We start from the raw sequence: 12282 nt of genomic DNA on the forward strand, positions 1-12282 counted from the left end.
GCTGAGTATAGACTCGGTAAAGTTAAAAGATATCGCCACAAATGGGAGCCCACACCCGGCGATCTGGTATTGCTAAGGGACGTGAAGTTATCTTCCGCCCTCAGAGGACGTTACTCACGCATGGAGCTACTGTACAAAGGGCCCTACGAAATTAAAAGTAGATATGGAGACCATACTTTCGAATTGGTAGAAAGGGGAAAAAGTAAACCTGTTGGTAGGTACCACAAGCAACTCTTGCGGCCTTTCAAACAGGAGAGGCTAGGAGGCAGGAATGAGAAAGAGTAGGATGGTTAGTCTCGCGCGTACAGCTAGGTGAACATGTACAGGGCGGCTGGTACAACCAAGCACGCAGAGTGTGTAATTGATCAATTAATAAATAAATGTAAATATGTGAATGAATGGTATTGTACATATGTAAATGTGAATATAAATTGTACATTGTTGTGCTTATTGTGTGAGAGTTGTGTACATAGAAAGGCTTGTGAAGATATATGTATTATTTATTGTAATTGCTTGTAGTGATATTATAATCAGATTGTATTGTAAATAATGTGTTACCGGCTGATAGCGTAGGGGAACTGTGAGGCTAGTTATAGGCAGAAAGCGGGGACATCTCATAACATTGGAAACTCTTTCGGGAATTTCCAATGGTTATGTAGATGGGCATTTGAAGCAGTAATTAGGAGAGGGAGAGACCGATTTATTAGCGAAGTGATATCTCCATATTTTTAGTACATGTATTCGCGGGGATGTTCTGGCGACTTCGTTAGAATTAGCTTCCTCACACAGGTGTTTCGTCACTTGTCAGCATCGGACAGATTTAGGGCCACCTTGAGCGGGGTTTCGTATAGACTCGATGAAGCATAAAAGCCGGAGTTAGACTGGACCCGTGGGAAAGATACTGCCAAGCTTGGGTTTTCCAAAGAACAGGTACTCCTGTGAGATATACAAACTAATTTGAGGTTATGGGAAATCCAAAGTTTAAATTTAGAGATGACATATTTCGCGCCCAATAAGAAGAGATCTTGGTCCAGCTTATGAGGTCACTTTGGACCAATAGGGAATAGATTTTAGGCCAGTTAGTGACGTAGTTTTTAACCAATAGGATAGTTAGTTTTAGTGTAGGATAGGTTTTTATAAATAAGGGTGACGGGGAGCGGAGATGACGACTACTATTCCGCTTCGGAGCGGAGATCATCAAAACAACTTTACTTCGTGTCGGCGGCCCTACATACAGGGCAGAATAACTACTTCGTTTGGTGTCGACAGGACTACTATTTCGCTTCGTGTCGTAGTGTACGGGACAGAGTATTGAATTTATAGTATCGGATAGAGCTTATTCAGAGCTGCAACTGAGTCGATACAGAATTGCGACCAACGATTGAATTATAAGTCAGCCGGAAATACATACTCTAGGGTTTACCAAGTGGATACGACAATAAACTTATAGTTTTGAAGTTTACGCTGCCTTTTATTTAAGTAGCCGGCTTGGTATTATTCCCGACATCAACCTACACCACAACCGTACCTCTGCTACCCTGAGTGAATCTCACGCAACATCGAGACGCACCCACCCTCAAATGGCGCCCAACGTGTGGTCCCAATAACCACTCACCCTCAATCGGCGTCCAACGTGGGAATACAACAACGATCACACCCACAAATGGCGCCCAACGTGGGGCCACAACAACGATCCCACCCACAACTGGAAGGTCCGGGGTTCGATCCGAGGTGGTGACAGGATTTTTTCTCGTTGCCAAACTTTCAGAACGGCCCCGAGGTTCACTCAGCCTCCTATAAAATTGAGTACCGGGTCTTTCCCTGGGGTAAAAGGCGGTCAGTGCGTGGTGCCGACCACACCACCTCATTCTAGTGCTGAGGTCATGGAAAGCATGAGGCTCTACCTCCATGCCCCCCAAATGCCTTCATGGCATGTTACGGGGATACCTTTACCTTTTTTTTATTTTGTTAATGTGACGAACATAACATTTTACACCATGCTTATTGCAATGGAAAAGTTAAGTAATGAAAAGATAATGGTGCCTATTGCTTAAATTAGTATAGACTTTTTCAATAATGAACTTAATACTTAATTTTTAAAACAAAAAAATTTTTAAGACATGAAACAAATTATAAGACAATAAAAAATTTATATTCAGATATAAGTATTGTGACTAACGAACGTGACTGATGTAACATTATGTACACTCTGAATTAGCACTATTAAAATGTATCAATTAATTTAATATGCTATAAGTTACTTTCCTCAATGATAGAAAATGATTGATGACATGTAACACAACAATGCATAATACCCATTTAAAATTCATCAAGAAATGTAAAATAACAACTATTGGAGGATTCACATTTTTTTTACAATATTTTATTCTTTATAAAAAATTTGATCCTTGGCTGGATGAGATCAATTGTGACTTCACCTGGTTTTCATACAACATAACACACTCGATTTCGGTGTCTGAAGCAATCTGGTTGTTGTATAATCATTTTTCACTGAAGCTTTCAAGTTTCCCAAAAGCTATTAATGGCAAATATCTCAATTCTAAATGGGAATATAAGTATTGATGCTTCATAGATTTAGAAAAAGCATTCAGTTTAATTAATACAGAAATGCTCTGGTATAAAATGGAAAATGTAGGAATTAGTATTAACTTTTTTAGAGGTCTTGGTTAACCCTCGCAATAGTTATATTTGGTAAGTTCTAGCTACTTAAGTTTATAAAATAATATACTGTCGGGTTCAACCAAACAGAAAAATATTCGTGTCTTACCATTTGAAGAGTTAGTTAATATTACAATGAAATGTATTGTAAATAATAATTGTGGGCTAATTAAATAATTATAATGTGGTATATAACACACATGTTAGTGCTAGTTGTTTCAGCCTTTCCTTCCCATTTTATGTAAATTCCCTTTTAAGGAAAACCCCAATTTAAGGAAAAGAAGTAATCCCTAAGATTCGTTAAAAAGGGGTTCTACTGTAGTTCATATATATTATTTCATAATGATGAAAAACTTATCAGATTACCAGGAAACAGTTGGCATTCATACAGTCCTCTCTGTAGATTGAAAACTCAAAAAAGTTTCATATCCATTGTTCAAGAATTAAAACAGAAAATCAATATCCCGAATTTAAAAGAAAACTTACAAATTAAACCAAACCCTTTAACTCTATTAAATATGGAATATAATCTAAATTTAACAGAAGAAATAGTGAAATCAGAAGTAAACACTGAAATACTAAAACAACTGTCTTTAGAGATAATTAATATTAGGTACCCTCCACAAAACTGGCTTCATTTATACACTGACGGATCCTTGATCTCCAGAGAACAAGGTGCTGGTGCAGGTGTTACGTGCTGTCTCTTCTCACTTTATAGATCTCTTGGGTATGGAACAACAAGTTTTTTTGGAGAAATCATTGCAATCAGTGAAAGTCTCAGGAATATTCTATGCCACATCAATAAATTTAAGAATGCAGTTATATTGTCAGACTCCAAAGCAGCTATTCTATCAATAGTCTCTAAACACACACCTTCATCTCAAACAGCAGAAATAACTAAAATGCTCCCTCAATTAATATCACTCAATAAAAGAATTGTATTCCAATGGATACCATCCCATTGTGGAATCCTGGGAAACGAGAATGCAGATGCTTTAGCAAAGAAGGGCAGCACTGCTACTTACAGACCTGTTACTAAATCTACTATTACTCTGTGAAAAGATTTATTAAATCTACATACTTAGACTTCAACAAACAAAATTTGATAACACAATCCCAAGGGAAAAAATGGAACTCTCTGCATGAAAATCCACAGTTAATTCCCGATTTACCACGAAAATCGTCTGTAGCTGCATGTAGATTGGCAACAGGCCATGATTGTTTGGCCAAACACCTGCATAGAATTGGAATATATCAGTTCCCTAACTGCCCATTGTGCAACTCAAACCAAGAGATGGATTCGGAACACTTCAAAATCTGTGCTTCAGTGGCTGGCCATGATAATATCTTTGAAAAGTATTGGAGTGCAAGAGGTCAAATGACTTTATTGTCAAACGCCTGGCATTAGAAAACAACAACATATATTATTTCATAATGAAAAGGAGAAGAACCTGTGGGAAATATTATTTCGTAAAGATTTGGTAAATTTGTTATATAAACAACTTTTTTGTGTTAATTGAAACTATGGTGGTAATTTACCTTAGTTAATGACAGTTTCGGCTTGATGTCGGCCATCTTCAGATTTCTATTGTAGGAAATTTACTACCAGTTTATCTTCAGTGATAAAAGTGCGTAACCATGATGTCTATTTAAGCTAATATTTGCATTGAAGGTTAAAACAGTACATATTAAATCATTTAGTTGATTAGGGTTCAACACAATTACCACGAGTACAGGTATGGGTAACAGAACAGAAGAAAATGTGGCATGATTGATTTTGTTTGGAGACAGAAAACTCCTGCTAATGATGGTAGTAGTGGCCGACCTAGTTACAGCAATGATGGTGATGATAAGACAAAGAAAACTGCCTTTACTCTCCTGCAAAGAAACCCAAATTATAAGCATTTTTGGTTGCTTATAAAATAATTCACATTTGAACTGCGATCCTTGCATCTAATGGCTATTATGTTGTTCCTTCAGCTTCTTTTTTCGTTGCCTAACCTCACAGGATTTATTGGAAATCTTCAAATAAAACAGAATCTTGTAAGAACTAATAAAATTCGCATAGACTTCAATTTTGTCCCATCCAAATAATCTGAATAGTCAAACTGTCACACTGGAAGGAGATGTTTGCTGTTTTGCAGGTTTGTGTGTGTTGTGTCCAAACAGCAATAACTCCTTACTGGCCTTTCCTGGTCGCAAGACAGGGCATGTCCAAGTTGTGGATCTCGCTAACACAGAGAGGGCTCCACTGGACATAGTGGCGCATGAGGCAGCTCTCAGTTGTATTGCCCTCAATCTGCAGGGAACAAGACTTGCCACTGCATCGGAGAAGGTGATCATGTAGTTACAACTTATGATATACCACAAAATAATTTATACTCTGTTACTTACTATTTATGTCATAGTATCTTACAAATTCATTTTTTTAAAGCAAATGCTTTAAAGTTAGTTGTTCTTTCATATTAGATGAAATTGTATTGCAAAGGATATTAATGATGGCAAAACATTTAATTGTGAGGTGTTACCATCATTTTCGATTTTAGTCCAGCCAACATTATGATTTCACTTTCAGCTAATAAGTTTGAAAAATCTTTTTGCACTCAACTACAGTGTTCAGATTATCTTTCACCCATGAAGGCTAATCTGTAAAACTGAGTATTAGTCTGGCATAACGAGCCCAACATAGTAAGTGACCCCTCTGGTCTTAACTATCTGCCCTGATGATGGAACCTGTATGTAGTTTTGAAATGTTGGAAATCCATGACACAGTGGGATACGCAAAAGCCTAATTCTGATCACAGTCACTGTGAGAGCCTGAAAATTCATACATGTTTCATGTTTGATTAAGATGATTGACGCACTGTTGTTCTTGCATATAGGTACATATTTTGAACATTAGTGCATATTTCGACAGTAAGAGCATATTTCATGCATATTTTAAATTTTTTGTAGTGAAAACTGTTTTCTAGTTTTCTGGATTTTGATAAAAAAATGTAATTATTACTTTAAATGATGGCACGTTTTCTCCACAAAATTTATTCAGAACTCCGTGATTTGACTTGGAAAATACATACTAACTACTAAAATTGAGCAAAAAGCAATAATTTTCTTATTTGCTCTATTTAGTAGTTGCGACTTTAAAGATGTATTTTCGGGTATACTTCACTGTGTGGTATAGTTGACAAGGTGTGACTGAAGTTGGTGTGTTTGTTTTAAATGTTCCTCATGTAGAGGGTGTTGTGATGTGTTAATGAGTTAGTCTGCCATTTTTCCTTGTGTAAATTAAAAATCAGTGTTTTCTGCTCAATATTAGTGGTTTTACGTATTCCGCAAGTCAGATGGAGTTCTGAATAAATTTTGTCGAGAAACTACACTGTCAGGTAAAGCAAAGAATAATGGTCTCAAGAAGGTGAGGGAAATTAACAAAGTGCTTCAAGAATACGATAGTGATGTGGATGTGGTCCTGGAACAATTTTTCCCTTTAAATTATTCAAGTTTGCTTCACAGGGAACTTTTTTTGAAAGCTAGATTTGCATAATATATACATTACTGTTGGTACATTAACAGAAAACCACAATTTCAAGTCACACAGAGTTTGTGTGCACTCGATGTGGGTTTCTGGCATCTCGTCAGCCCACTCGAGGTGTGTGGATATAAGGGGAAAAATTGAGACAGCGTCGGTTGGAGTTCCTGGATAGCTCAGTCGGTAGAGTGTTGATGTTTTCAGCCAGAGGTCTCGGGATCGATACCTGGCCATGGAACAATTTTTCCCTTGAAATTATTCAAGTCTGCTTCACAGGGAGCTTTACCTGAAAGCTAGGTTTGCATAATATATACGTTACTGTAGATATGTTAACAGAAAACCACAATTTCAAGTCAGAGTTTGTGTGCACTCGATGTGGGTTTTTGGCATCTCATCTGCCCACTTGAGATGTGTGGAGATAAGGGGAAAAATTGAGACGGTGTCGGGTAGAGTTCCTGGGTATCTAGGTCGGTAGAGCGCTGGTGCATTCAGTCAGAGGTTCTGGGATCGATACCTGGCCCCAAAACAATTTTTCCCTTGAAATTATTCAAGTCTACTTCACAGGGAACTTTACCTGAAAGCTAGATTTGCAACTGGTTCAAATTTTTTGTTGCCTATCCCTCGCCTCTTCCATTCCATTGCCATTCACGCACACAGATTCATCCCAGTAACAGTATGTACGTACATAAATACCCATACTCATCTGTGCACATGCTCATGCACACTTATTATTATTGCTATAAATCAGTTTAATAAAATAATTCACATAACCAAATTTTGAAGTTACGTATTGTTTGTCTATTTTGAGGGTTACTTTCACTTGCACTTCTTTTCTTGCAGGGAACTTTAATTAGAGTATTCGACACATCGACAGGGTCCATGATCAACGAATTGAGGAGAGGAGCGAACACAGCAAATATTTACTGGTAAGATCCAGTGTTTGCATTCAGAGAGGAGTGAAACTTAAGGAATTAATTATGTTGAAGTCTATAGCTGCTGTTATTGTTTGCAGTATTAATTTCAACCATGACTCCTCTTGGCTGTGTGTGGCAAGTGATCATGGAACTGTTCATGTTTTCGCTGTTGAGGACCAGAAGCTGAATAGACAATCCAGGTACTCTCATTATGTAAAATTTCGTATATCTTAGTTCACCATATTTGCTTAATTTTCTTTATTTTTCTGTGTTCCCACATTTTTTTACCCTTCTCAGCCTCAGTAGTTTAAGGAAATGTTTCACAAAATGGTGTTCGCAATGAATAAATAAAAATAAATGAGTAAGTGAAATAAAATAAATAAAGAGCTGAAATTACCATTTGTCACATTGTATTACTACTCCATAAAGTGAAGAAGAAGAAGAAGCCTACTTTATAGCCTTAAACAGCAGTACACATGCATTAACAAATAGTCATAATCATCATCTTCATCATTAACATTGTTATCTTATGAAGAGTGTTTCTAAGGTTGTCTTAATCTTCACTTTTATATATGAGTTAGAGTCATTGTTGATATCCTGGTATTATAAGCTGAATATTTTCTATCTGTATTAGTGTTGTTATTGTTGTTATTATTATTATTATTATTATTATTATTATTATTATCATCATCATAATCAATATCATTATTGGATTCTCACTTTGAGAGACAAACAGAGATTCAGAATGTTCGAGAATAAGGTTCTTAGGAAAATATTTGGGGCTAAGAGGGATGAAGTTACAGGAGAATGGAGAAAGTTAAACAACGCAGAACTGCACGTGTTGTATTCTTCACTTGACATAACATTAAATCCAGACGTTTGAGATGGGTAGGGCATGTAGAACATATAGGCGAATACAGAAATGCATATAAAGCGTTAGTTGGGAGGCCGGAGGGAAAAAGACCTTTGGGAAGGCCGAGACGTAGATGGGAGGATAATTTTAAAATGGATTTGAGGAAGATGGGATATGATGATAGAGACTCGATTAATCTTGCACAGAATAGGGACTGGTGGTGGGCTTATGAGAGGGTGGCAATGAACCTGCCATTTGTAAGTAAGTAGCATCTATTTTCATTCTCGAGCAGTGTTCAGATATAAAGAAATAGATGTAGGACTCTTGTACTGAATATGATATACTTTCTCTCTTTATTCTTATACATATCATGGTTGGATTATTTATGTTGTAGCCTTGCGTCTGCCACTTTCCTCCCTAAATACTTCAGCTCGAGTTGGAGCTTCTGTAAGTTCCAGGTTCCTGGTGGACCACAGTGCATGTGTGCCTTTGGAGCAGATAACAACTCCGTCATAGGTAAGTGCTATGAGAGAGTACGGAATTATGTTTATTTGTCATGGGAAGTTAATATTTTTTGATTTCAAAACTGATTGTAAGTAGCTGTAATGCATGTTTTCTAAAAGTACTATGATTACTCTTTCTGTTATATCATCATTGCATCATTATTGTGCCATATCTGAATATTGTCTTTGTACACAGATTGTTTCATTGTTGTTGCACAGCGAACTCTTACTGTGTGCCTGAAACGTCAGGCTACACTCTCAAAAATAATGTCGAGGAAAGCCTGGCTGTTAGGGCTGGAGAGTGTGTAGTATTTGTAACTCATCTTGAGAAGTCCGTGAACTACACTTTCTTTCAAGTGTGTGCTTTTCTAATCCACTCTGAGAAATTGTGTATTTATCTTTTTTGTCCCACATTTACAGGTCATAATATTGTGTAACATCGCCCTGAATAGCACAGTTGGTATAGCGCTGGCCTTCTGTGCCCGAGGTTGCGGGTTCGATCCCGGCCCAGGTCAATGGCATTTAAGTGTGCTTAAATGCGACAGGCTCATGTCACTAGATTTAGTGGTGCGGGACAAAATTCCAGCACACTGGCGACGATGATATAACCTTGGCAGTTGCGAGTGTCGTTAAATAAACCATAGTTTAAATTCTTTAATTTTAAATTTTATTATGTAACACATATTAATTTGGTGAAGTATTTATATTTCTTTTGTAAAATGGTAGAAACATTAGAGCAGTAAGAACTGGTATAAAATGGTAAACACATTGGAGGAGTAAGAACTTGTTTTGGATTATAGTCATTGCATTACCTGACTTAACAGTCTGCAGTTTTTATGCATGAAATGGTTTGCAAATAAATATCCTCTTACTTCAATGAACTAATGACTTTCTTAGGGCGATTGTATCAATTTCCATTGATGACCTTTGCCTTGCGAATGACAGTTTTTTAAGAAGATATAATAAATGCATACATGCAAATGGGCAGCATTTTTTAACTATATTTATATTATTTAGATGTCAGTGTTGCATGCTATAGATGTACAAGTTGGAAATGAACTTGTGCCGCAGACTACTTGTTGGTACTGTTCAGAACTTAGTGGTGGGGATCAGTTGTGTTCTAGGGCTGCTCCACGACAGATTGCTTCGCATCAAGTATGTTTTACACAGTACTATATTTTGTAATTTTGAGCTTTTATAAATAACAGATTTACGCTGAGTCTTTCATTCCCTATTAATCTACCTCGTATTTCTTCATATCTGTGTAGTATTTTCAATTGCGTATTTCCTTCAGACGTCTTGATCTTAAAACTCATTTATAACTAATTTCCTTTCATTTGTTAAAAAATTCCTTTTATCTCTTTTGAAACCTAAGTTATGGAAAGGTATTATCTCTTTGTATATACTTAATACTTCCTTATTTGTAATTAAATCTCAATTAAGGTGTAAAAATGAATAATGAGCCTAGTGTTGCTGGCAGACCATTGAAAAGCAATACTATGACAATTGTTTTTAATGTTGCAAGAATAAAATGGTTTAATTTGAAATAATATTATTCAATCGACTAGTAAAGCTTTGGGAGTTCGTATCAGCTGCATGAAGAGAATATTAAAGGAACCACAGGTCAGGTAAAATTTTCAGCCCTGAAGGGTAAATAAGTAACCGAAAAGTGAAATGTCATTTTGGTATTTGAATAATGGTTTAGCCGAAAAAAATAATTTATGTCTGAAGTTTGAATCTCACATATGGTAATGCTATTGCGGCAACTGTACTATATTAGAGATATACAGTAGAGTTTTGTTAATCCGAACTAATTGTGACCAAGACCTATTCGGATTACAGGATTTTCGAATTAACCGTAATATTTCCTGTAATGCAATGCATGCTGTTCACGACCACTGAGAGAGTGATGGGAGTACCCTGTTGCTATTTTTAGAACAACCACCAACAGGTTCACTTCATTGCAACAGAATATTACTAGTTTTATGAGCATGACAGATGTGTAAATTATGTACAGAAAACACTAATTGTTGTAAGTACCCTTGACTGTGCTATTTTCATAATTTTTTAAAGTAAAAGAAATTGAGTGAATTTATACATTTTTTCTTTTTGCTACTTTGTACGATTACAATAAATTTGGTTTTTTCTTAAAATAATTTTGTTTGGATTAACCAGATTTTCGGATTAGCGTAGTTCGGATTAACGAGACTCTACTGTACACAGTTACATATCTGCCTTTTTCGCTCTCTCTACAGCATTAAGTGGCATTAGTGATTCCATAAGGCTATTGCTCTTTTCTAGACTTGAGAAACACTATAGTAAGAATTATATATGAGGGTGCTTCAAACAGTAAGGTAACAAGAGCTCTCATGGACACACTTTATTTCACAGGCAGATATACTGATACAGATATAGTAGGGCATTGGTATACATTACTTTTCAACATAGTCACCATGCTTATCCAAACACTTGTTCCAACGATAGACCAAGGCATCAATGCTGGCATAGAAGAAATATGCATCAAGTCTCTGAAACTACGTCATGAAGGCTTGCAGAACAACCCTATCAGTGTTGAATCACGACTCAGTTCTCCAATGGGCCGAAGAGATGGAAATCACTGGGTTCTAGATCGGAGCTGTATAGAGGATAGTCCATTACCTCCCACCAGAAGCACTGTAACAATTCACCTTCTTCGCAGATGGAGCTGTTTGGAATTTGTTGCGAGATGGGGATGATGCGTGTTTCCATGACATGAATGCTTACTACTTCTCCAGTGTCGCATTATGCACCCATGTTTCATGCTCTGTAATGACACGATGCAGGAATGGTTCTCCTTTCTCATGAAGCCACATCAAGTGCATGAGAGACAATGCCATCTGAGTGGCTTGGCTTTGTGATCTTTTGTGAGTTGCCTTGGCACCCACCGTGAACATATCTTTCAGTATCCCAGCTGTTCATCAGTAAAATGCTTGCAGGTCATAATGTCCATCGTAGAATGTCCAGTCGATATTAGGTCCAATGACAAAAGTCTCCATACTAAATATGGGTCTAAAGACAAAAATGTCCACACTAAAAATATGCCCAGTTTTCTTATGCCAAAATGTCCACGCAATAATGTCCATCTTTTAAACCAATTCGATATTAACATAAAATTATGAGAAAATTAAATTACTTTAATAGCAGTTGCAGCACAAATGTATTAATAAAAATTATTACTGAACGTGTGCAAGTAAGTAAGGAGTCACAAAATTTACACGATTTGATAGTGTTAAGAAAATTATATCATTCAGTAAGTGAGAAGTTACAGAATTTACACGATTTCATCAAGTTAAGAAAATTACATCATTCCTGCTCGAGAGGACCGTAATGTTTAATTTTAGGTGGTATGATATTGCTGTGAGATAGAGCTTCACATTCACCTGGTACTTATATTGCTGATAAGATCCTACTATTTGTAGCACCCTTTGTTGATTTGTTTTGCATTTCGTGTTTATTGGGTGTCTTGACATTCACATGACCAGCCTGTATTTGCAGTATCTGATGTTCTGTTTCATTTTGTTTTTGTCTCACGTGTCGAGAAATCGCCAAATACTAACATGATGGGCAGATACTATCCTCTGGAATCTCAAATGAAACCCTTCAACTACGTGTTCTTTGTCCGGTGGTGGCCATAGAAAGTTGATTCATAAACATTCTATTTCTCTGGTGGAAATCTAGGAGCAACAGCTCTTCGTCTCTCTTGCACACGTCTACCCCTTACATAAACATGTTTCATAAAATCTGCAAGCTCGAGAAGATCCTCATGGA

At 36.7% G+C, this 12282-nt stretch overlaps 1 protein-coding gene across 3 annotated transcripts in view; it reads left to right on the forward strand.

Moving 5' to 3' along the window:
- LOC138706210 (WD repeat domain phosphoinositide-interacting protein 3) overlaps window positions 1–12282 on the forward strand; it is a 41943-nt gene that overhangs the window by 11950 nt on the left and 17711 nt on the right. For all 3 annotated transcript variants that reach the window (XR_011333928.1, XR_011333929.1, XM_069835242.1), the window contains exons 4-7: window positions 4824–5014; window positions 7046–7131; window positions 7218–7319; window positions 8367–8488. Coding sequence is in view for 1 of the 3 variants with exons in the window: in XM_069835242.1 (XP_069691343.1) it covers window positions 4824–5014; window positions 7046–7131; window positions 7218–7319; window positions 8367–8488 (501 nt within the window). In the remaining 2 variants the exon portion in view is untranslated. The remainder of the gene's footprint in view (window positions 1–4823; window positions 5015–7045; window positions 7132–7217; window positions 7320–8366; window positions 8489–12282) is intronic.

This window comes from Periplaneta americana, chromosome 9 (genome assembly GCF_040183065.1).
Source record: "Periplaneta americana isolate PAMFEO1 chromosome 9, P.americana_PAMFEO1_priV1, whole genome shotgun sequence".
NCBI lineage: Eukaryota > Metazoa > Arthropoda > Insecta > Blattodea > Blattidae > Periplaneta > Periplaneta americana.